At 56.0% G+C, this 26,500-nt stretch overlaps 1 protein-coding gene across 2 annotated transcripts in view; it reads left to right on the forward strand.

The window, feature by feature from the left end:
• Nucleotides 1–26,500, forward strand: part of LOC140193275 (WD repeat-containing protein 26-like) — a 214,778-nt gene that overhangs the window by 110,486 nt on the left and 77,792 nt on the right. For both annotated transcript variants that reach the window (XM_072250646.1, XM_072250647.1), the window contains exons 11-13: nt 1,372–1,450; nt 2,311–2,440; nt 6,463–6,648. In XM_072250646.1, coding sequence (XP_072106747.1) covers nt 1,372–1,450; nt 2,311–2,440; nt 6,463–6,648 — 395 coding nt within the window. The remainder of the gene's footprint in view (nt 1–1,371; nt 1,451–2,310; nt 2,441–6,462; nt 6,649–26,500) is intronic.

The following is a 26,500-nucleotide window of genomic DNA, read 5'->3' on the forward strand; positions in this document are numbered from 1 at the left end:
CTTACCTCGCCAAACAGACGAACTTTTTAAACCGTTAGCTGTAAGAGCCCTGCAGTTCCTGTCTGTCGGGGCCGATTCGCAAAAGTGGGGGGGGGGGGGGGGAAGAGTTGGTGCTTTGCTCTCGCCTCTTCCCATTTACCGCCGAAGCCCATTGAAGCCAAAGTCCTACACTCTGCTACCGCTCAATCCGCTGCCCCGCTGTATAGTGTGGTCTTTTGCAGAGTACTGTCTGACTCTGAAGATGAGTGAGTGATCAAATTCACAGCAGCTGGAGATCAAAGATAACTGTGAAATTCTCTACTTTGCTGTGATACGACCAGGCAAGACTATTATTGAAATAGAACTGGATTGGAAAGTGCTGATATTCAGAAAGCTGGGGTGCTTACACACAGAGTCACCAAAGCAAGCAGCTAAGGTGGCAAATGCTCCCAATGGCGTGCGTCTCAAATAGCCTCTGACCCCCAGTCCAGCTCCTGGCTTTCACGTGTGACTTGACTACAAAGCCCGGTGGAAACCGTTTCTACTGGCAGGAGAAAGGGGCAAAGGCCTCTGGGCAGATGGGGTTCATCAGCATGGTTGGCAGCTCATCTAGGAAAAGGAAAACTCTGATCTCAAACCTCCACTGCCTTGCGGCTGTCCCCACTCATGGGGAAGGCTTTGGGAGTAAACCCCAGGGGAAAAATCTGGAGCTGGGGTCCGTAAGGTAGCCCTACACTGGCTGGCAATTCCTGCAAAGCCACTGGTGCCCAGCTGTATCAGTCTCTTTTGTAGAGGGAGAGCCTACTACATGGTCAACAGCTTGCTCGACAAGTCGTACTGCCCTGGGTTACGTGTCACGCAGAGAGCTGGGACGCAGCGTCCGTGCTCGACCCTGAACGCCTCACAGTATGACGAGACTAAACGGAGTAGTATGTGTAGTTCTGCTGTTCTTGGAGGATGTTTATAGAGGGGCAGGACAGTCATATGAGGGGTTGACTGGGCTGCCCTTCATTCGAGATTAGGAGGAGGATGTTTGTTTTATTTAGAGATACAGCGCAGTAATGCCAATTAATCTGCTAACCGGACTGTGGGAAGAAGGCAGGAGACCGGGGTTGAGAGGGATGATGGAATGGCTCGATGGGCCGAATGGCCTGGTTCTACTCCTATATCTTGTGGTCTAATACCCTTGTCCCCAGCAGGTCCCGCGCCGAGAGAGGGTGTCTGCAGGGTTAAATGGGCTCGGGGATGTCAGAAGGGTGCGGAGTGATAAACTGCTGAAACTAAGTTGCTGGATCTAATGAACTCCCCGTTCCCCCTCGGGTAGACTTGCCTCGTGGGATGCCCCCCTCCCCCGGAGTGTTGTGTTGTGCTTACCATCTCCTCTCCTTCCAGTGTGCAGGAAGACCACCCTATCATGTCGTTCACCGTCTCCAGAAACGGCCGGCTGGCCTTGCTCAACGTCGCCACTCAGGTGAGCCACTCCACACCTTCCGCGTCGATATGTCCACTGCCTTTTCTCCCAACTCCTCCCCTACCTGAGGTGTCTGTGTGTGTGGGGGGGGGGGGGCGCGGTTGATATGTCCACTGCTTTTTCTCCCAGCTGCTCCCCTACCTGAGGTGTCTGGGGTGGGGCGGTGGGGGGTGGGGGGTTGATATGTCCACTGCTTTTTCTCCCAGCTCCTCCCCTACCTGAGGTGTCTGGGGGGGGGGGGCGGTTGATATGTCCACTGATTTTTCTCCCAGCTGCTCCCCTACCTGAGGTGTCTGGGGTGGGGCGGTGGGGGAGGGGTTGATATGTCCACTGCTTTTTCTCCCAGCTCCTTCCCCTACCTGAGGTGTCTGGGGCGGGGGCGGTGGGGGGGGGAGGTTGATATGTCCACGGCTTTTTCTCCCAGCTCCTCCCCTACCTGAGGTGTCTGGGGGCGGGGCGGTGGGGGGGGTGGGGGGGGGGTGATATGCCCACTGCTTTTTCTCCCAGCTCCTCCCCTACCTGAGGTGTCTGGGGCGGGGGCGGTGGCGGGGGGGGGGGGGGTGATATGTCCACTGCTTTTTCTCCCAGCTCCTCCCCTACCTGAGGTGTCTGGGGCGGGGGCGGTGGCGGGGGGGGGGGGGGGGGTGATATGTCCACTGCTTTTTTCTCCCAGCTCCTCCCCTACCTGAGGTGTCCGGGGGCGGGGCGGTGGGGGGGGGGGGGGTGGTTGACATGTCCACGGCTTTTTTCTCCCAGCTCTTCCCCTATCTGAGGTGTCTGGGGAGAGGTTGTGGACACCTGGGGTGCAGTCCTTTGGACATTCCAGCTCTCTGCCTCTCAAGTCCCTTTCTCTTCCGCAGGGGGTTCATCTCTGGGATCTGCAGGATCGGGTTTTACTGCAGAAGTACCAGGGCGTCACCCAAGGTTTTTATACCATTCACTCCTGCCTCGGCGGCACGAGTGAGGATTTCATAGCCAGTGGCAGTGAAGGTGAGTGACCCGAGCAATTCCCTTTCCTTCCCTTCCTAAGCTGCTGAAGGGTTAACTGTTCATTCCTCTCCGCTGATGCTGCCCCGACCCACCGAGTGTGTGTGTGTATATGCGCGCGCAGCGCGAGCGCGCACACACACACACACACACACACACACACACACACACACACACACACACACACAGACACACACACATACACACACACACAGACAGACACACACACACAGACAGACACACACACACAGACAGACAGACACACAGACAGACACACACACACACACACACACACACACACACACAGACACAGACACACACACACACACACACACACACACACACACACACACACACACACACATACACAGACACATAGAAACAGAAACACACACACACAGAGATGCACACACACACACACACACACACACACACACACAGGCCGCACTATTGGGTACGCCTGTACACCCTGCTCGTTAATGTGAATAGCTAATCAGACTCAATGCATAAAAGCAGGCAGACATGGTCAAGAGGTTCAGTTGTTGTTCAGACCAAAGCTGAAAGTTGAAGTTGGAGAAACTGATATTCATTCTGTCAGGTCAGAGGCTGCCTAGGCAGAACACGAGATGCCGCTCGTCCAAATCACCAGCAGATAAGCCGGGGGTGGGGGGGGGCCGAAGTAGGCCATTCGGCCCATCGAGCCTGCTCCGCCACTCAACTATGGGCTGATCCAATTCTTCCAGTCATCCCCACTCCCCTGCTTTCTCCCCACTCCCTTTGTTGCCCTGGCTAATCAAGAACCTATCTTTCTCTGCCTTAAATGCACCCAATGACTTGGCCTCCACAGTCATTTGTGGCAACAAATTCCTCAGATTTACCACCCTCTGACTAAAGTAATTTCTCCGCATCTCTGTTCTAAAAGGACATCCTTCAATCCTGAAGTTGTGCCCTCTTATCCTGGACTCCCCTACCATGGGAAATAACTTTGCCATATCTAATCTGTTCAGGCCTTTTAATATTCGGAATGTTTCTATGAGGTCCCCCCCCATTCGACTGAACTCCAGGGGATACAGCCCAAGAGCTGCCAGGCGTTCCTCATAGAGGGGGCCATGGACTGACATGTCAGAATGGAAATAGGAATCAGAATTAAAATTAGTGGATAATGCTCAGCTATGTCAGAAGTCAAAAACATCTGTGATCGGCAAAACAATCTGTTTCCTTCTACGAGATTGTTCTCCCTTGCCCCTGAATCTGAAGATTGAGCACTGTTCCTGAGGCTGGGCCCTAGCACCAGTACTGGGAGAAAAATGTACATGATCAGACCTGGGCCCCTTAGCACCTTCGTACAGGGGCTGGTCTTTCAGTCCACAATGTCTCTGCTGTCCAAAATCAAACCAATGCCTTCTGCCTGCTCGTGATCAACATCCCTCCATTCTTCACACACTACCTGTCAATCGAAACGCCGCATTCACATCATAGTATTATTTACAAAATAACTGCGAATAAAAAAATAAGTGCTACAGCACACAAATATGAAAGTACTGAGACAGTACAATATGGGTGCGATACTACTTAGCGCTGTGATGTGAGGTTTTGCAGGGTCACAGCCTCAGGGAAGAAACTCTTCTTCTGTGCCTGTTGGTGCGGGAGCGGAGGCTCCTGTAGCGCCTACTGGACGGGAGGAGAGTAAAAAGTCCATGGATAGGGGTGAGATGCATCCTTGATAATGCTTTTTCGCCCTGCCCAGGCAGCGTTTATGGTAGATGTTCTCAATGGTGGGCAATTGGGTGCCGATAATCTGCTGGGCAGTTTCATGACATGCTGGAGCGCTTTGCGGTCCGATACGGGACAATTGCCATACCACACTGAGATGCAGTTGGTGAGTACGCTCTCAATGGTACAGCGGTAAAAAGTCCGTCAGTATCCTGGGACACAGGTGAGCTTTCTTGATGCTCTGCAGGAAATAAAGGCGCTGTTGCGCCTTTTTGATTAGGATGGAGAAGTTCAGGGACCAGGTGAGATCCTCGGAAATGTGGACACCAAGGAATTTGAAGCTTGATACACGCTCCTTACAGCTCCGTTGATGTAGATGGGGATGTGAGTGTGGCTCCTAGCATGCCTGAAGTCCACAATGATCTCCTTGGTCTTCTGGGTGTTAAGGGCCAGGTTGTTGTCGGCACACCACACGGCCAGGTGCTGGACTTCGTCCCTGTAGGCCATCTCGTCTTCCCCTCTGATCAGGCCGACCACTGTGGTGTCGTCTGCGAACTTAATTCTGGAGTTAGAACCATGTACAGGAACGCAGTCATAGGTGAAAAGGGAGTAACAGAAGAGGGCTCAGCACACAGCCCTGAGGCACGCCGGTGTTCAGGGTGAGAGTGGAGGAGAGAGATTGTCTAACTTAAGTGATTGGGGTCTGTTAGTCAGAAAGTCCAAGGTCCAATTGCAGAGGGATACGCAGATACCAAGATGGCGAAGTTTGGCGATCAGCTTGGAGGGGATCACAGTATTGAATGCCAAACTAAAGTCAATGAACAGTATTCTGACGTAAGAGTTGGGGCTGTCCAGTTGGATCAGGGCAGAGTGAAGTGCCGTGGAGATGGCGTCCTCTGCTGACTTGTTGGTGCGATAAGCAAATTAATGGGGGTCTAGGGTAGTGGGCAGACAGGATTTTAGATGTGATTAAACTAGTCTCTCAAAGCACTTTGCAATGAAGGGGGTGAGTGCAACTGGACGCAAGTCATTCAGTCCCGTGGCAGTGGAATGCTTCGGCACAGACATGACGGTGGCGATCTTGAAGCTTGTGGAGACAATTGCCTGGGCCAGGGACAGATTAAAAATGTCCGTGAAGACCCCGGCGAACTGCCCTGCACAGATACTGAGCACACGGCCAGGTATTCCATCCGGACCAGCTGCCTTCCATACATCCACCCTGCTCAGGGTGGAGCAAACGTCGGAGGTGGAAAGTGAGAGAGGCAGTTCACCAGGTGGGAGATCCGCTTTGAGGGTGGCCTCCTTGTTCTGTTAGTCAAAGCGAGCGTAGAAGTAATTGAGCTCATCAGGGAGGGAAGCAGAGCTGGAAGGGGGCACAGTGCTAGGTGGCCCTTGCAACTTGTACTCTGATCCAGTCAACCTCCCGACAAACTTCTCCGAAGTCCCCACCTCCTTCCTGTAACTGGAAAGGGCAACCGGAACTGCCTGCAGTTTTTTCACGTGAAGCCTGACCTGGGCTTTCTCCATCATTGACGTGCTGAAAGCAGTTGATTTGGTCGTTGCTCTGAGACCGACACAGAACGGAGGTGGGAGATCAACTCCGTTGCTATGAGAGTCCAGGTCCGAGGGCACAACCTCAGTATAGAGGGGCGTCCTTTCAGAACAGATGAGGAGGTATCCCTTCAGTCAGAGAGTGGCGAATCTGGAGTTCGTTGCCACAGACAACAGTGGAGACCAACACTTTGAACTTTCGAACTTACTAACAGCAGAGTTACAGGGAGAAGGCAGGGATAATAAATCATCCACGATGGAATAGCGGAGCAGACTTGATGGGCCAAGTGGCCTTATTCTGCTCCTGTGTCTTATAAGACCTTAAGATATAGGAACATCGGCCATTTCATCATGGCTGATCCATTTTCCCTTACCGGCCCAATCTCTTGCCTTCTGTCTGTATCTCTTCATGCCCTGACCAATCTAGAATCTATCCACCTCACCCTTAAATACATATGACAACTTGGCCTCCACGGCCACTTGTGCCAATGAATTCCGCAGACTCGGCACTCTGTGGCTGAAGAAATTGCTCCTCGTCTTCTAATTGAATGGTAGAGGATACTCTGGGCTGAGTGGCGTCATTCTGCACCGATACCTCATGGTCCTGCCATATGGGTGTTTTGTGCGATCTTTCTGTGCACAGCTTTTTCTGACTTCCAGCAGGAAAAATAACCTGTCAGCAGAGAAACAAATGCAGGATGTTTCTCACTTTGTGCCTCTTGCCTCAGTTTGATTTGAAACTAATTTTGCTGAATTTCCAGACCACAAAGTCTACATCTGGCACAGAAAGAGTGAGCTTCCAGTAGCTGAGCTGACGGGCCACACACGTACGGTCAACTGTGTGAGCTGGAACCCGCAGATCCCCTCCATGCTGGCAAGCGCCTCTGACGATGGAACCGTTCGGATATGGGGACCCGCACCCAGCCTCGACAGCGAGGATCCAGAAGGTGAGGTTACATCCCCCCTGCCCAGTACACTATCTCCCCTGTGCACCTTCATATTCTTTACAGGAGTGTTGCCTTAACGTGCCACTGGCCCCCTCTCTGCAGAGCTCTGCATCTAAGTAATCTAAGTGTCTCCCCACAACACTGCGTCAGTCCCCACACTAATCCCACTGTCCCACTCTCTCCACACAGCCCTGTGTCAGTCCCCACACTAATCCCACTGTCCCACTCTCTCCACACATCCCTGTGTCAGTCCCCACTCTAATCCCACTGTCCCACTCTCTTCCCACAGTGCTGTGTCAATCCCCAAACTAATCTCACTGTCCCATTCTCTCCCCACAACCCCGTGTAAGTCTCATACTAATCCCACTGTCCCACACTCTCCCCACAGTGCTGTGTCAATCCTCAAACTAATCCCACTGTCCCATTCTCTCCCCACAACCCTGTGTCAGTCTCACACTAATCCCACTGTCCCACCCTCTCCCCACAGCCCTGTGTCAGTCTCACACTCATCCCACTGTCCCACTCTCTCCCCACAGCCCTGTGTCAGTCCCCACACTAATCCCACTGTCCCACTCTCTCCCCACAGTCCTGTGTCAGTCCCCAAACTAATCCCACCGCCCCACTCTCTCCCCACAGCCTTGTGTCAGTCCCCACACTAATCCCACTGTCCCACTCGCTCCCACAGTCTTGTATCAGGTTCCACACTAATCCCACTGTCCCACTCTCTCCCCACAGCCCCGTGTCAGTCCCCAAACTAATCCCACTGTCCCACTCTCTCCCCACAGCCCTGTGTCAGTCCCCTCACTAATCCCACTGTCCCATTCTCTCCCACAGCCCTGTGTCAGGGTCCACAGTAATTCCACTGTCCCACTCTCTCCCAGAGTCCTGTGTCAGGGTCCACACTAATCCCACTGCCCCACTCTCTACCCACAGCCCTGCGTCGGTCCCCTCACTAATCCCACTGTCCCATTCTCTCCCACAGCCCTGTGTCAGGCCCCACACTAACCCACGGTCCCACTCTCTCCCACAGTCCTGTGTCAGGGTCGACACTAATCCCACTGTCCCACTCTCTCCCACAGTCCTGTGTCAGGGTCCACACTAATCCCACTGTACCACTCTCTCCCAGAGTCCTGTGTCAGGGTCCACACTAATCCCACTGTCCCACGCTCTCCCACAGTCCTGTGTCAGTACCCACATTAATCCCACTGTCCCACTCTCTCCCATGCTCCTCTGTCAGACCCCACACTAATCCCATTGTCCCACTCTCTCCTCACAACCCTGTCTCACTCTCACACTAATCCCACTGTCCCACTGTCTCCCTGCAGCCCTGTGTCAGTCTGAAACTAATCCCACTGTCCCACTCTCTCCCCACAGCCCCGTGTCAGTCCCCACACTAATCCCACTGCCCCACTCTCTCCCCACAGCCCTATGTCAGTCTCACACTAATCCCACTGTCCCACTCTCTCCCCACAGTCTTGTGTCAGTCCCCACACTAATCCCACCGTCCCACTCTCTCCCCACAGTCCTGTGTCAGTCCCGACACTAATCCCACTGTCCCACCCTCTCCCACAGCCCTGTGACACTCCTAAATTAATCCCACTGTCCCACTCTCTCCCCACAGCCCTGTGTCAGTCCCCAAACTAATCCCACTGTCGCACTCTCTCCCCACAGCCCTGTGTCAATCCCCACACTAATCCCACTGTCGTACGCTCTCCCTCAGTCCTGTGTCAATCCCCACATTAATCCCACTGTCCCACTCTCTCCCCACAGTCCTGTGTCAGTCCCCAAACTAATCCCACTGTCCACCTCTCTCCCACAGCCCTGTGTCAATCCCCACACTAATCCCACTGTCGTACGCTCTCCCTCAGTCCTGTGTCAATCCCCACATTAATCCCACTGTCCCACTCTCTCCCCACAGCCCTGTATCAGTCTCACACTAATCCCACTGTCCCACTCTCTTCCCACAGCCCTGTGTCAGTCCCCACACTAATCCCACTGTCCCACTCTCTCCCCACAGCCCTGTGTCAGTCCCCACACTAATCCCACTGTCCACCTCTCTCTCACAGCCGTGTCAGTCCCCACACTAATCCCACTGTCCCACTGTCTCCCCACAGCCCTGTGTCAGTCCCCACACTAATCCCACTGTCCCACTCTCTCCCAGAGCCCTGTGTCAGTCTGAAACTAATCCCACTGTCCCACTCTCTCCCACAGTCCTGTGTCAGGGTCCACACTAATCCCACTGCCCCACTCTCTCCCCACAGCCCTGTGTCAGTCTCACACTAATCTCACTTTCCCACTCTCTCCCCACAGCCCTGTGTCAGTCCCCACACTAATCCCACTGTCCCACCCTCTCCCACGGTCCTCTGTCAGACCCCACACTAATCCCGCTGTCCCACTCTCTTCCCACAACCCTGTGTCAGTCTCACACTAATCCCACTGTCCCACTCTCTCCCCACAGACCTGTGTTAGTCTCACACTAATTCCACTATCCCACTCTCTCCCCACAGCCCTGTGTCAGTCCCCAGACTAATCCCACTGTCCCATGCTCGCCTACAGCCCTGTGTCAGTCTGAAACTAATTCCACTGTCCCACTCTCCGCCACAGTCCTATGTCAGGGTGCACACTAATCCCACTGCCCCAATCTCTCCCCACAGCCCTGTGTCAGTCCCCACACTAATCCCACTATCCCACTCTCTTCTCACAGCCCTGTGTCAGTCTCACACTAATCCCACTGTCCCACTCTCTCCCCACAGCCCTGTGTCAGTCTCACACGAATCCCACTGTCCCACTCTCTCCCCACAGTCCTGTGTCAGTTCCCACACTAATCCCACTGTCCCATGCTCGCCTACAGCCCTGTGTCAGTCCCCACACTAATCCCACTGCCCCACTCTCTCCCCACAGTCCTGTTTCTATCCCCACACTAATCCCACTGCCCCACTCTCTCCCCACAGCCCTGTGTCAGTCCCCTCACTAATGCCACTGTCCCATTCTCTCCCACAACCCTGTGTCAGTCCCCACACTAATCCCACTGTCCCACTCTCTCCCACAGTCCTGTGTCAGTCCCCACACTAATCCCACCGTCCCACTCTCTCCCCACAGTCCTGTGTCAGTCCCGACACTAATCCCACTGTCCCACCCTCTCCCACAGCCCTGTGACACTCCTAAATTAATCCCACTGTCCCACTCTCTCCCCACAGCCCTGTGTCAGTCCCCAAACTAATCCCACTGTCGCACTCTCTCCCCACAGCCCTGTGTCAGTCTCACACTAATCCCACTGTCCCACTCTCTCCCCACAGTCCTGTGTCAGTCCCCAAACTAATCCCACTGTCCACCTCTCTCCCTCAGTCCTGTGTCAATCCCCACATTAATCCCACTGTCCCACTCTCTCCCCACAGCCCTGTATCAGTCTCACACTAATCCCACTGTCCCACTCTCTCCCCACAGCCCTGTGTCAGTCCCCACACTAATCCCACTGTCCACCTCTCTCTCACAGCCGTGTCAGTCCCCACACTAATCCCACTGTCCCACTGTCTCCCCACAGCCCTGTGTCAGTCCCCACACTAATCCCACTGTCCCACTCTCTCCCAGAGCCCTGTGTCAGTCTGAAACTAATCCCACTGTCCCACCCTCTCCCACGGTCCTCTGTCAGACCCCACACTAATCCCGCTGTCCCACTCTCTCCCCACAACCCTGTGTCAGTCTCACACTAATCCCACTGTCCCACTCTCTCCCCACAGACCTGTGTTAGTCTCACACTAATTCCACTATCCCACTCTCTCCCCACAGCCCTGTGTCAGTCCCCAGACTAATCCCACTGTCCCATGCTCGCCTACAGCCCTGTGTCAGTCTGAAACTAATTCCACTGTCCCACTCTCCGCCACAGTCCTATGTCAGGGTGCACACTAATCCCACTGCCCCAATCTCTCCCCACAGCCCTGTGTCAGTCCCCACACTAATCCCACTATCCCACTCTCTTCTCACAGCCCTGTGTCAGTCTCACACTAATCCCACTGTCCCACTCTCTCCCCACAGTCCTGTGTCAGTTCCCACACTAATCCCACTGTCCCATGCTCGCCTACAGCCCTGTGTCAGTCCCCACACTAATCCCACTGTCCCACTGGCTCCCACAGTCCTTTGTCAGGGTCCACACTAATCCCACTGTCCCACCCTCTCCCCACAACCCTGTGTCAGTCCCCACACTAATCCCACTGTCCCACTCTCTCCCCACAGCCCTGTGTCAGTCCCCACACTAATCCCACTGTCCCACGCTCTCCGACAGTCCTGTGTCAGTCCCCACACTAATCCCACTGCCCCACTCTCTCCCCCCAGCCCTGTGTCAGTCCCCACACTTATCCCACTGTCCCACGCTCACCCACAGTCCTGTGTCAGTCCCCACATTAATCCCACTGTCTCACTCTCTCCCACAGTCCTGTGTCAGGGTCCACAGTAATCCCACTGTCCCACTCTCTCCCAGAGTCCTGTGTCAGGGTCCACACTAATCCCACTGCCCCACTCTCTCCCCACAGCCCTGCGTCGGTCCCCTCACTAATCCCACTGTCCCATTCTCTCCCACAGCCCTGTGTCAGGCCCCACACTAACCCACGGTCCCACTCTCTCCCACAGTCCTGTGTCAGGGTCCACACTAATCCCACTGTCCCACTCTCTCCCACAGTCCTGTGTCAGGGTCCACACTAATCCCACTGTCCCACTCTCTCCCAGAGTCCTGTGTCAGGGGTCCACACTAATCCCACTGTCCCACGCTCTCCCACAGTCCTGTGTCAGTCCCCACATTAATCCCACTGTCCCACTCTCTCCCATGGTCCCTCTGTCAGACCCACACTAATCCCATTGTCCACTCTCTCCTCACAACCCTGTGTCAGTCTCACACTAATCCCACTGTCCCACTGTCTCCCTGCAGCCCTGTGTCAGTCTGAACTAATCCCACTGTCCCACTCTCTCCCCACAGCCCCGTGTCAGTCCCCACACTAATCCCACTGCCCCACTCTCTCCCCACAGTCCTGTGTCAGTCCCCCACATTAATCCCACTGCCCCACTCTCTCCCACAGCCCTATGTCAGTCTCACACTAATCCCACTGTCCCACTCTCTCCCCACAGTCTTGTGTCAGTCCCCACACTAATCCCACCGTCCCACTCTCTCCCCACAGTCCTGTGTCGGTCCCGACACTAATCCCACTGTCCCACCCTCTCCCACAGCCCTGTGACACTCCTAAATTAATCCCACTGTCCCACTCTCTCCCCACAGCCCTGTGTCAGTCCCAAGCTAATCCACTGTCCCACTCTCTCCCCACAGCCCTGTGTCAGTCTCACACTAATCCCACTGTCCCACTCTCTCCCCACAGTCCTGTGTCAGTCCCCAAACTAATCCCACTGTCCACCTCTCTCCCACAGCCCTGTGTAAATCCCCACACTAATCCCACTGTCGTACGCTCTCCCTCAGTCCTGTGTCAATCCCCACATTAATCCCACTGTCCCACTCTCTCCCACAGCCCTGTATCAGTCTCACACTAATCCCACTGTCCCACTCTCTCCCCACATTCCTGTGTCAGTCCCCACACTAATCCCAGTGTCCCACCCTCTCCCACAGCCTTGTGACACTCCCAAACTAATCCCACTGTCCTACTTTCTCCCCGCGGCCCTGTGTCTGTTCCAAACTAATCCCACTGTCTCCCTGTCTCTCCGCAGCCCTGTGTCAGTTCCCACACTAATCCCACTGTCCCACTCTCTCCCCACAGACCTGTGTTAGTCCTCACACTAATTCCACTGTCCACCCCTCTCCCCACAACCCTGTGTCAGTCCCCACCACTAATCCCACTGTCCCACTCTCTCCCCACAGCCCTGTGTCAGTCCCCACACTAATCCCACTGTCCCACGCTCTCCGACAGTCCTGTGTCAGTCCCCACACTAATCCCACTGCCCCACTCTCTTCCCCACAGCCCTGCGTCGGTCCCCTCACTAATCCCATTGTCCCATCTCTCCCACAGCCCTGTGTCAGTCCCCACACTAACCCACTGTCCCACTCTCTCCCACAGTCCTGTGTCAGGGTGTACACTAATCCCACTGTCCCACTCTCTCCCAGAGTCTGTGTCAGGGTTCACACTAATCCCACTGTCCACTCTCTCCCCCCAGCCCTGTGTCAGTCCCCACACTTATCCACTGTCCCACGCTCACCCACAGTCCTGTGTCAGTCCCCACATTAATCCCACTGTCCCACTCTCTCCCACAGTCCTGTGTCAGGGTCCACACTAATCCCACTGTCCCACTCTCTCCCAGAGTCTGCGTCAGGGTCCACACTTATCCCACTGTCCCACTCTCTCCCAACAGCCCTGTGTCAGTCCCCACACTAATCCCACTGTCCCACTCTCTCCCCACAGCCCTGTGTCCGTCCCCAAACTAATCCCACTGTCTCCCTGTCTCTCCGCAGCCCTGTGTCAGTCCCCCACACTAATCCCAATGTCCACTCTCTCCACAGACCTGTCAGTCTCACATAAATTCCACTATCTCACTCTCTCCCACCAGCCCCGTGTCAGTCCCCACACTAATCCCACTGCCCACTCTCTCCCCACAGCCCTGTGTCAGTCCCCACATTAATCCCACTGCCCCACTCTCTCCCCACAGCCCTATGTCAGTCTCACACTAATCCCACTGTCCCACTCTCTCCCCACAGTCTTGTGTCAGTCCCACACTAATCCCACCGTCCCACTCTCTCCCCACAGTCCCTGTGTCGGTCCGACACTAATCCCACTGTCCCACCCTCTCCACAGCCCTGTGACACTCCTAAATTAATCCCACTGTCCCACTCTCTTCCCACAGCCCTGTGTCAGTCTCACACTAATCCCACAGTCCCACTCTCTCCCACAGTCCTGTGTCAGTCCCCAAACTAATCCCACTGTCCACCTCTCTCCCACAGCCCTGTGTAAATCCCCACACTAATCCCACTGTCGTACGCTCTTCCTCAGTCCTGTGTCAATCCCCACATTAATCCCACTGTCCACTCTCTCCCACAGCCCTGTATCAGTCTCACACTAATCCCACTGTCCACTCTCTCCAACAGCCCTGTTCGTCCCCACACTAATCCACTGTCCCACTCTCTCCCACAGCCCTGTGTCCGTCCCCAAACTAATCCCACTGTCTCCGTCTCTCGCAGCCCTGTGTCAGTCCCCACACTCATCCCAATGTCCACTCTCTCCACAGACCTGTCAGTCTCACATAAATTCCACTATCTCACTCTCTCCCACAGCCCGTGTCAGTCCCCACACTAATCCCACTGCCCACTCTCTCCCCACAGCCCTATGTCAGTCTCACACTAATCCCACTGTCCCACTCTCTCCCACAGTCTTGTGTCAGTCCCCACACTAATCCCACCGTCCCACTCTCTCCCCACAGTCCTGTGCGGTCCCGACACTAATCCACTGTCCCACCCTCCCACAGCCCTGTGACACTCCTAAATTAATCCCACTGTCCCACTCTCTCCCCACAGCCTGTGTCAGTCCCCAAGCTAATCCCCACTGTCCACTCTCCCCACAGCCCTGTGTCAGTCTCAATAATCAACAGTCCACTCTCTCCCACAGTCCTGTCAGTCCCAAACTAATCCCACTGTCCACCTCTCTCCCACAGCCCTGTGTAAATCCCCACACTAATCCCACTGTCGTACGCTCTCCCTCAGTCCTGTGTCAATCCCCACATTAATCCCACTGTCCCACTCTCTCCCCACAGCCCTGTATCAGTCTCACACTAATCCCACTGTCCACCTCTCTCTCACAGCCGTGTCAGTCCCCACACTAATCCCACTGTCCCACTGTCTCCCCACAGCCCTGTGTCAGTCCCCACACTAATCCCACTGTCCCACTCTCTCCCAGAGCCCTGTGTCAGTCTGAAACTAATCCCACTGTCCCACTCTCTCCCACAGTCCTGTGTCAGGGTCCACACTAATTCCACTGCCCCACTCTCTCCCCACAGCCCTGTGTCAGTCCCCACACTAATCCCACTGTCCCACCCTCTCCCACGGTCCTCTGTCAGACCCCACACTAATCCCGCTGTCCCACTCTCTCCCCACAACCCTGTGTCAGTCTCACACTAATCCCACTGTCCCACTCTCTCCCCACAGACCTGTGTTAGTCTCACACTAATTCCACTATCCCACTCTCTCCCCACAGCCCTGTGTCAGTCCCCAGACTAATCCCACTGTCCCATGCTCGCCTACAGCCCTGTGTCAGTCTGAAACTAATTCCACTGTCCCACTCTCCGCCACAGTCCTATGTCAGGGTGCACACTAATCCCACTGCCCCAATCTCTCCCCACAGCCCTGTGTCAGTCCCCACACTAATCCCACTATCCCACTCTCTTCTCACAGCCCTGTGTCAGTCTCACACTAATCCCACTGTCCCACTCTCTCCCCACAGCCCTGTGTCAGTCTCACATGAATCCCACTGTCCCACTCTCTCCCCACAGTCCTGTGTCAGTTCCCACACTAATCCCACTGTCCCATGCTCGCCTACAGCCCTGTGTCAGTCCCCACACTAATCCCACTGCCCCACTCTCTCCCCACAGTCCTGTTTCTATCCCCACACTAATCCCACTGCCCCACTCTCTCCCCACAGCCCTGTGTCAGTCCCCTCACTAATGCCACTGTCCCATTCTCTCCCACAACCCTGTGTCAGTCCCCACACTAATCCCACTGTCCCACTCTCTCCCACAGTCCTGTGTCAGTCCCCACACTAATCCCAGTGTCCCACCCTCTCCCACAGCCTTGTGACACTCCCAAACTAATCCCACTGTCCTACTCTCTCCCCACAGCCGTGTCTGTTCCCAAACTAATCCCACTGTCTCCCTGTCTCTCCGCAGCCCTGTGTCAGTCCCCACACTAATCCCACTGCCCCACTCTCTCCCCACAGCCCTGTGTCAGTCCCCACACTAATCCCACTGTCCCACTGGCTCCCACAGTCCTTTGTCAGGGTCCACACTAATCCCACTGTCCCACCCTCTCCCCACAACCCTGTGTCAGTCCCCACACTAATCCCACTGTCCCACTCTCTCCCCACAGCCCTGTGTCAGTCCCCACACTAATCCCACTGCCCCACTCTCTCCCCACAGCCCTGCGTCGGTCCCCTCACTAATCCCATTGTCCCATTCTCTCCCACAGCCCTGTGTCAGTCCCCACACTAACCCACTGTCCCACTCTCTCCCAGAGTCCTGTGTCAGGGTTCACACTAATCCCACTGTCCCACTCTCTCCCCCCAGCCCTGTGTCAGTCCCCACACTTATCCCACTGTCCCACGCTCACCCACAGTCCTGTGTCAGTCCCCACATTAATCCCACTGTCTCACTCTCTCCCACAGTCCTGTGTCAGGGTCCACAGTAATCCCACTGTCCCACTCTCTCCCAGAGTCCTGTGTCAGGGTCCACACTAATCCCACTGCCCCACTCTCTCCCCACAGCCCTGCGTCGGTCCCCTCACTAATCCCACTGTCCCATTCTCTCCCACAGCCCTGTGTCAGCCCCCACACTAACCCACGGTCCCACTCTCTCCCACAGTCCTGTGTCAGGGTCCACACTAATCCCACTGTCCCACTCTCTCCCACAGTCCTGTGTCAGGGTCCACACTAATCCCACTGTCCCACTCTCTCCCAGAGTCCTGTGTCAGGGTCCACACTAATCCCACTGTCCCACGCTCTCCCACAGTCCTGTGTCAGTCCCCACATTAATCCCACTGTCCCACTCTCTCCCATGGTCCTCTGTCAGACCCCACACTAATCCCATTGTCCCACTCTCTCCTCACAACCCTGTGTCAGTCTCACACTAATCCCACTGTCCCACTGTCTCCCTGCAGCCCTGTGTCAGTCTGAAACTAATCCCACTGTCCCACTCTCTCCCCACAGCCCCGTGTCAGTCCCCACACTAATCCCACTGCCCCACTCTCTCCCCACAGCCCTGTGTCAGTCCCCACATTAATCCCACTGCCCCACTCTCTCCCCACAGCCCTATGTCAGTCTCACACTAATCCCACTGTCCCACTCTCTCCCCACAGTCTTGTGTCAGTCCCCACACTAATCCCACCGTCCCACTCTCTCCCCACAGTCCTGTGTCGGTCCCGACACTAATCCCACTGTCCCACCCTCTCCCACAGCCCTGTGACACTCCTAAATTAATCCCACTGTCCCACTCTCTCCCCACAGCCCTGTGTCAGTCCCCAAGCTAATCCCACTGTCCCACTCTCTCCCCACAGCCCTGTGTCAGTCTCACACTAATCCCACTGTCCCACTCTCTCCCCACAGTCCTGTGTCAGTCCCCAAACTAATCCCACTGTCCACCTCTCTCCCACAGCCCTGTGTAAATCCCCACACTAATCCCACTGTCGTACGCTCTCCCTCAGTCCTGTGTCAATCCCCACATTAATCCCACTGTCCCACTCTCTCCCCACAGCCCTGTATCAGTCTCACACTAATCCCACTGTCCCACTCTCTCCCCACAGTCCTGTGTCAGTCCCCACACTAATCCCAGTGTCCCACCCTCTCCCACAGCCTTGTGACACTCCCAAACTAATCCCACTGTCCTACTCTCTCCCCGCAGCCCTGTGTCTGTTCCCAAACTAATCCTACTGTCTCCCTGTCTCTCCGCAGCCCTGTGTCAGTTCCCACACTAATCCCACTGTCCCACTCTCTCCCCACAGACCTGTGTTAGTCTCACACTAATTCCACTGTCCCACCCTCTCCCCACAACCCTGTGTCAGTCCCCACACTAATCCCACTGTCCCACTCTCTCCCCACAGCCCTGTGTCAGTCCCCACACTAATCCCACTGTCCCACGCTCTCCGACAGTCCTGTGTCAGTCCCCACACTAATCCCACTGCCCCACTCTCTCCCCACAGCCCTGCGTCGGTCCCCTCACTAATCCCATTGTCCCATTCTCTCCCACAGCCCTGTGTCAGTCCCCACACTAACCCACTGTCCCACTCTCTCCCACAGTCCTGTGTCAGGGTGTACACTAATCCCACTGTCCCACTCTCTCCCAGAGTCCTGTGTCAGGGTTCACACTAATCCCACTGTCCCACTCTCTCCCCCCAGCCCTGTGTCAGTCCCCACACTTATCCCACTGTCCCACGCTCACCCACAGTCCTGTGTCAGTCCCCACATTAATCCCACTGTCCCACTCTCTCCCACAGTCCTGTGTCAGGGTCCACACTAATCCCACTGTCCCACTCTCTCCCAGAGTCCTGCGTCAGGGTCCACACTTATCCCACTGTCCCACTCTCTCCCAACAGCCCTGTGTCAGTCCCCACACTAATCCCACTGTCCCACTCTCTCCCCACAGCCCTGTGTCCGTCCCCAAACTAATCCCACTGTCTCCCTGTCTCTCCGCAGCCCTGTGTCAGTCCCCACACTAATCCCAATGTCCCACTCTCTCCACAGACCTGTCAGTCTCACATAAATTCCACTATCTCACTCTCTCCCCACAGCCCTGTGTCAGTCCCCAGACTAATCCCACTGTCCCACTCTCTTCCCACAGCCCTGTGTCAGTCTCACACGAATCCCACTGTCCCACTCTTTCCCCACAGCCCTGTGTCAATCCCCACAGTAATCCCACTGCCGCACTGTCTCCCCACAGCCCTATGTCAGTCCCCACACTAATCCCACTGCCCCACTCTCTCCCCACAGCCCTTTGTCAGTCTCACACTAATCCCACTGTCCCACTGTCCCACTCTCTCCCCACAGCCCTGTGTCAGTCCCCACACTAATCCCACTGCCCCACTCTCTCCCACAGTCCTGTGTCAGGGTCCACACTTATCCCACTGTCCCACTCTCTCCCAACAGCCCTGTGTCAGTCCCCAAACTAATCCCACTGTCTCCCTGTCTCTCCGCAGCCCTGTGTCAGTCCCCACACTAATCCCAATGTCCCACTCTCTCCCCACAGACCTGTCAGTCTCACATAAATTCCACTATCTCACTCTCTCCCCACAGCCCTGTGTCAGTCCCCAGACTAATCCCACTGTCCCACTCTCTTCCCACAGCCCTGTGTCAGTCTCACACGAATCCCACTGTCCCACTCTCTCCCCACAGTCCTGTGTCAGTTCCCACACTAATCCCACTGTCCCATGCTCACCTACAGCCCTGTGTCAGTCTGAAACTAATTCCACTGTCCCACTCTCTCCCCACAGCCCTGACTCAGTCTCACACTAATCCCACTGTCCCACTCTCTCCCCACAGCCCTGTGTCAGTCCCCACACTAATCCCACTGCCCCACTCTCTCCCCACAGCCCTGTGTCAGTCCCCACACTAACCCACTGTCCCACTCTCTCCCAGAGTCCTGTGTCAGGGTCCACACTAATTCCACTGTCCCACCCTCTCCCAACAGCCTGTGTCAATCCCCACACTAACCCACTGTCCCACTCTCTCCCACAGTCCTGTGTCAGGGTCCACAGTAATCCTACTGTCCCACTCTCTCCCAGAGTCCTGTGTCAGGGTCCACACTAATTCCACTGTCCCACCCTCTCCCAACAGCCTGTGTCAATCCCCACACTAATCCCACTGTCCCACGCTCTACCACAGTCCTGTGCCAGTCACCACATTATTCCCACTGTCCCACTCTCTCCCATGGTCCTCTGTCAGACCCCACACTAATTCCACTGTCCCACTCTCTCCCCACAGCCCCGTGTCAGTCCCCACACTAATCCCACTCTCCCACTCTCTCCCCACGGTACTGTGTCAATCCCCAAACTAATCCCACTGTCCCAGCGTCTCCCCACAGCCCTGTGTCAGTCCCAACACTAATTCCACTGTCCCACTCTCTCTCACAGGTCTGTGTCAGGGTCCACACTAATCCCACTGTCCCACTGTCTCCCCACAGCCCTGTGTCAATCCCCAAACTAATCCCACTGTCTCCCTGTCTCTCTGCAGCCCTGTGTCAGTCCCCACACTAATCCCAATGTCCCACTCTCTCCCCACAGACCTGTGTCAGTCTCATACTAATTCCACTATCCCACTCTCTCCCCACAGCCCTGTGTCAGTCCCCAGACTAATCCCACTGTCCCATGCTCACCTACAGCCCTGTGTCAGTCTGAAACTAATCCCACTGTCCCAATCTCTCCCCACAGCCCTGTGTCAGTCCGCACACTAATCCCACTGCCCCAATCTCTCCCCACAGCCCTGTGTCAGTCCGCACACTAATCCCACTGTCCCACTGTCTCCCCGCAGCCCTGTGTCAGTCCCCACACTAATCCCACTGCCCCAATCTCTCCCCACAGCCCTGTGTCAGTCCGCACACTAATTCCACTGTCCCACTGTCTCCCCGCAGCCCTGTGTCAGTCCCCACACTAATCCCACTGTCCCACTCTCTCCCCACAGCCTTGTGTCAGTCCCCAGACTAATCCCACTGTCCCATGCTCACCTACAGCCCTGTGTCAGTCTGAAACTAATCCCACTGTCCCACTCTCCGCCACAGTCCTATGTCAGGGTGCACACTAATCCCACTGCCCCAATCTCTCCCCACAGCCCTGTGTCAGTCCCCACACTAATCCCACTGTCCCACTGTCTCCCCGCAGCCCTGTGTCAGTCTCCACACTAATCCCACTGTCCCACTCTCTCCCCACAGTCCTCTAACTGTCCCCACACTAATCCCACTGTCCCACTCTCTCACCACAGCCCTGTGTCTTTCCCCACACTAATCCCACTGCCTTACTCTCTCCCCAGAGCCCTGTGTCAGTCCCCACACTAATCCCACTGCCCCACTCTCTCCCCACAGTCCTGTTTCTATCCCCACACTAATCCCACTGCCCCACTCTCTCCCCACAGCCCTGTGTCAGTCCCCTCACTAATCCCACTGTCCCATTCTCTCCCACAGCCCTGTGTTAGTCCCCACACTAATCCCACTGTCACACTCTATCCCACAGTCCTGTGTCAGTCCACACACGAATCCCACTGTCCCACTCTCTCCCCACAGCCCTCTGTCAGTCGCCACACTAATCCCACTGTCCAACTCTCTCCCCACAGCCCTGTATCAGTCTCACACTAATCCCACTGTCCCACTCTCTCCTCACAGCCCTGTGTCAGTCCCCACACTAATCCCACTGTCCGCCTCTCTCCCACAGCCCTGTGTCAGTCCCCACACTAATCCCACTGTCGTACGCTCTCCCTCAGTCCTGTGTCAGCCCCACATTAATCTCACTGTCCCACTGTCTCCCCACAGCCCTGCGTCAGTGTCCCACTAATCTCACTGTCCCACTGTCTCCCCGCAGCCCTGTGTCAGTCCCCACACTAATCCCACTGTCCCACTCTCTCCCCACAGCCCTGTGTCAATCCCCACAGTAATCCCACTGCCGCACTGTCTCCCCACAGCCCTATGTCAGTCCCCACACTAATCCCACTGCCCCACTCTCTCCCCACAGCCCTTTGTCAGTCTCACACTAATCCCACTGTCCCACTGTCCCACTCTCTCCCCACAGTCCTGTGTCAGGGTCCACACTAATCCCACTGTCCCACTCTCTCCCAGAGTCCTGCGTCAGGGTCTACACTTATCCCACTGTCCCACTCTCTCCCGACAGCACTGTGTCAGTCCCCACACTAATCCCACTGTCCCACTCTCTCCCCACAGCCCTGTGTCCGTCCCCAAACTAATCCCACTGTCTCCCTGTCTCTCCGCAGCCCTGTGTCAGTCCCCACACTAATCCCACTGTCCCACTCTCTTCCCGCAGCCCTGTGTCAGTCTCACACTAATCCCACTGTCCCACTCTCTCCCCACAGCCCTGTGTCAGTCCCCACATTAATCCCACTGTCCCACTCTCTCCCACAGTCCTGTGTCAATCCCCACACTAATCCCACTGTCCCACTGTCTCCCCACAGCCCTGCGTCAGTGTCCCACTAATCTCACTGTCCCACTGTCTCCCCGCAGCCCTGTGTCAGTCCCCACACTAATCCCACTGTCCCACTCTCTCCCCACAGCCCTGTGTCAATCCCCACAGTAATCCCACTGCCGCACTGTCTCCCCACAGCCCTATGTCAGTCCCCACACTAATCCCACTGCCCCACTCTCTCCCCACAGCCCTTTGTCAGTCTCACACTAATCCCACTGTCCCACTGTCCCACTCTCTCCCCACAGCCCTGTGTCAGTCCCCACACTAATCCCACTGTCCCACTCTCTCCCACAGTCCTGTGTCAGGGTCCACACTAATCCCACTGTCCCACTCTCTCCCAGAGTCCTGCGTCAGGGTCTACACTTATCCCACTGTCCCACTCTCTCCCAACAGCACTGTGTCAGTCCCCACACTAATCCCACTGTCCCACTCTCTCCCCACAGCCCTGTGTCCGTCCCCAAACTAATCCCACTGTCTCCCTGTCTCTCCGCAGCCCTGTGTCAGTCCCCACACTAATCCCAATGTCCCACTCTCTCCCCACAGACCTGTCAGTCTCACATAAATTCCACTATCTCACTCTCTCCCCACAGCCCTGTGTCAGTCTCCCACTAATCCCACTGTCCCACTCTCTCCCCACAGTCCTCTAACTGTCCCCACACTAATCCCACTGTCCCACTCTCTCACCACAGCCCTGTGTCTTTCCCCACACTAATCCCACTGCCTCACTCTCTCCCCAGAGCCCTGTGTCAGTCCCCTCACTAATCCCACTGCCCATTCTCTCCCACAGCCCTGTGTCAGTCCCCACACTAATCCCACTGTCACACTCTATCCCACAGTCCTGTGTCAGTCCACACACGATTCCCACTGTCCCACTCTCTCCCCACAGCCCTCTGTCAGTCGCCACACTAATCCCACTGTCCAACTCTCTCCCCACAGCCCTATATCAGTCTCATACTAATCCCACTGTCCCACTCTCTCCCCACAGCCCTGTGTCAGTCCCCACACTAATCCCACTGTCCGCCTCTCTCCCACAGCCCTGTGTCAGTCCCCACACTAATCCCACTGTCGTATGCTCTCCCTCAGTCCTGTATCAGTCCCCACATTAATCCCACTGTCCCACTGTCTCCCCACAGCCCTATGTCAGTCCCCACGCTAATCCCACTGCCCCACTCTCTCCCCACAGCCCTTTGTCAGTCTCACACTAATCACACTGTCGCACGCTCTCCCACAGTCCTGTGTCACTCCCCACATTAATCCCACTGTCCCACTCTCTCACCACAGCCCTTTGTCAGTCGCCACACTAACCCACTGTCCCACTCTCTCCCACAGTCCTGTGTCAGGGTCCACACTAATCCCACTGTCCCACTCTCTCCCAGAGTCCTGCGTCAGGGTCCACACTTATCCCACTGTCCCACTCTCTCCCAACAGCCCTGTGTCAGTCCCCACACTAATCCCACTGTCTCCCTGTCTCTCCGCAGCCCTGTGTCAGTCCCCACACTAATCCCAATGTCCCACTCTCTCCCCACAGACCTGTCAGTCTCACATAAATTCCTCTATCTCACTGTCTCCCCACAGCCCTGTGTCAGTCCCCAGACTAATCCCACTGTCCCACTCTCTTCCCACAGCCCTGTGTCAGTCTCACACGAATCCCACTGTCCCACTCTCTCCCCACAGTCCTGTGTCAGTTCCCACACTAATCCCACTGTCCTATGCTCACCTACAGCCCTGTGTCAGTCTGAAACTAATTCCACTGTCCCACTCTCTCCCCACAGCCCTGACTCAGTCTCACACTAATCCCACTGTCCCACTCTCTCCCCACAGCCCTGTGTCAGTCCCCACACTAATCCCACTGCCCCATTCTCTCCCCACAGCCCTGTGTCAGTCCCCACACTAACCCACTGTCCCACTCTCTCCCACAGTCCTGTGTCAGGGTCCACAGTAATCCCACTGTCCCACTCTCTCCCACAGTCCTCTGTCAGACCCCACACTAATTCCACTGTCCCACTCTCTCCCCACAGCCCCGTGTCAGTCCCCACACTAATCCCACTGTCCCAGCGTCTCCCCACAGCCCTGTGTCAGTCCCAACACTAATTCCACTGTCCCACTCTCTCCCACAGCCCTGTGTCAATCCCCAAACTAATCCCACTGTCCCACTGTCTCCCCACAGCCCTGTGTCAATCCCCAAACTAATCCCACTGTCTCCCTGTCTCTCTGCAGCCCTGTGTCAGTCCCCACACTAATCCCAATGTCCCACTCTCTCCCCACAGACCTGTGTCAGTCTCATACTAATTCCACTATCCCACTCTCTCCCCACAGCCCTGTGTCAGTCCCCAGACTAATCCCACTGCCCCAATCTCTCCCCACAGCCCTGTGTCAGTCCCCACACTAATCCCTCTGTCCCACTGTCTCCCTGCAGCCCTGTGTCAGTCCCCACACTAATCCCACTGTCCCACTCTCTCCCCACAGTCTTGTGTCAGTCTCACACTAATCCCACTGTCCCACTCTCTCCCCACAGCCTTGTGTCAGTCCCCACACTAATCCCACTGTCCCACTCTCTCCCCACAGTCCTCTAACTGTCCCCACACTAATCCCACTGTCCCACTCTCTCACCACTCCCCTGTGTCTTACCCCACACTAATCCCACTGCCTCACTCTCTCCCCAGAGCCCTGTGTCAGTCCCCACACTAATCCCACTGCCCCACTCTCTCCCCACAGTCCTGTTTCTATCCCCACACTAATCCCACTGCCCCACTCTCTCTTCACAGCCCCGTGTCAGTCCCCTCACTAATCCCACTGTCCCATTCTCTCCCACAGCCCTGTGTTAGTCCCCACACTAATCCCACTGTCACACTCTATCGCACAGTCCTGTGTCAGTCCACATACGAATCCCACTGTCCCACTCTCTCCCCACAGCCCTCTGTCAGTCGCCACACTAATCCCACTGTCCAACTCTCTCCCCACAGCCCTGTATCAGTCTCACACTAATCCCACTGTCCCACTCTCTCCCCACAGCCCTGTGTCAGTCCCCACACTAATCCCACTGTCCGCCTCTCTCCCACAGCCCTGTGTCAGTCCCCACACTAATCCCACTGTCGTACGCTCTCCCTCAGTCCTGTGTCAGTCCCCACATTAATCTCACTGTCCCACTCTCTCCCACAGCCCTGTGTCAGTCCCCACACTAATCCCACTGTCCCACTCTCTCCCCACAGCCCTGTGTCAATCCCCACAGTAATCCCACTGCCGCACTGTCTCCCCACAGCTCTATGTCAGTCCCCACACTAATCCCACTGCCCCACTCTCTCCCCACAGCCCTTTGTCAGTCTCACACTAATCCCACTTTCCCACTGTCCCACTCTCTCCCCACAGCCCTGTGTCAGTCCCCACACTAATCCCACTGTCCCACTCTCTCCCACAGCCCTGTGTCAGTCCCCACACTAATCCCAATGTCCCACTCTCTCCCCACAGACCTGTCAGTCTCACATAAATTCCACTATCTCACTCTCTCCCCACAGCCCTGTGTCAGTCCCCAGACTAATCCCACTGTCCCACTCTCTTCCCGCAGCCCTGTGTCAGTCTCACACTAATCCCACTGTCCCACTCTCTCCCCACAGTCCTGTGTCAGTCCTCACACTAATCCCACTGTCCCACTCTCTCCCCACATTCCTGTGTCAGTCCCCACACTAATCCCAGTGTCCCACCCTCTCCCATAGCCCTGTGACAGTCCCAAACTAATCCCACTGGCCCACTCTCTCCCGACAGTCCTGTGTCGGTCCCCACACTAATCCCACATTCCCACTCTCTCCCCACAGTCCTCTAACTGTCCCCACACTAATCCCACTGCCCCACTCTCTCACCACAGTCATTTTTCTGTCCCCACACTAATCCCACTGACCCACTATCTCCCCACAGCCCTGTGTCGGTCCCCTCGCAAATCCCACTGTCCCATTCTCTCCCACAGCCCTGTGTCAGTCCCCACAGTAATCCCAGTGTCCCACTCTCTTCCCACAGCCCTGTGTCAGTCTCACACTAATCCCACTGTCCCACTCTCTCCCAGAGTCCTGCGTCAGGGTCCACACTTATCCCACTGTCCCACTCTCTCCCAACAGCCCTGTGTCAGTCCCCACACTAATCCCACTGTCTCCCTGTCTCTCCGCAGCCCTGTGTCAGTCCCCACACTAATCCCAATGTCCCACTCTCTCCCCACAGACCTGTCAGTCTCACATAAATTCCTCTATCTCACTGTCTCCCCACAGCCCTGTGTCAGTCCCCAGACTAATCCCACTGTCCCACTCTCTTCCCGCAGCCCTGTGTCAGTCCCCACACTAACCCACTGTCCCACTCTCTCCCACAGTCCTGTGTCAGGGTCCACACTAATCCCACTGCCCCACTCTCTCCCCACAGCCCTTTGTCAGTCTCACACTAATCCCACTGTCCCACTGTCCCACTCTCTCCCCACAGCCCTGTGTCAGTCCCCACACTAATCCCACTGTCCCACTCTCTCCCACAGTCCTGTGTCAGGGTCCACACTAATCCCACTGTCCCACTCTCTCCCAGAGTCCTGCGTCAGGGTCTACACTTATCCCACTGTCCCACTCTCTCCCAACAGCACTGTGTCAGTCCCCACACTAATCCCACTGTCCCACTCTCTCCCCACAGCCCTGTGTCCGTCCCCAAACTAATCCCACTGTCTCCCTGTCTCTCCGCAGCCCTGTGTCAGTCCCCACACTAATCCCAATGTCCCACTCTCTCCCCACAGACCTGTCAGTCTCACATAAATTCCACTATCTCACTCTCTCCCCACAGCCCTGTGTCAGTCTCCCACTAATCCCACTGTCCCACTCTCTCCCCACAGTCCTCTAACTGTCCCCACACTAATCCCACTGTCCCACTCTCTCACCACAGCCCTGTGTCTTTCCCCACACTAATCCCACTGCCTCACTCTCTCCCCAGAGCCCTGTGTCAGTCCCCTCACTAATCCCACTGCCCATT

Source organism: Mobula birostris, unplaced genomic scaffold (genome assembly GCF_030028105.1).
Source record: "Mobula birostris isolate sMobBir1 unplaced genomic scaffold, sMobBir1.hap1 scaffold_490, whole genome shotgun sequence".
NCBI lineage: Eukaryota > Metazoa > Chordata > Chondrichthyes > Myliobatiformes > Myliobatidae > Mobula > Mobula birostris.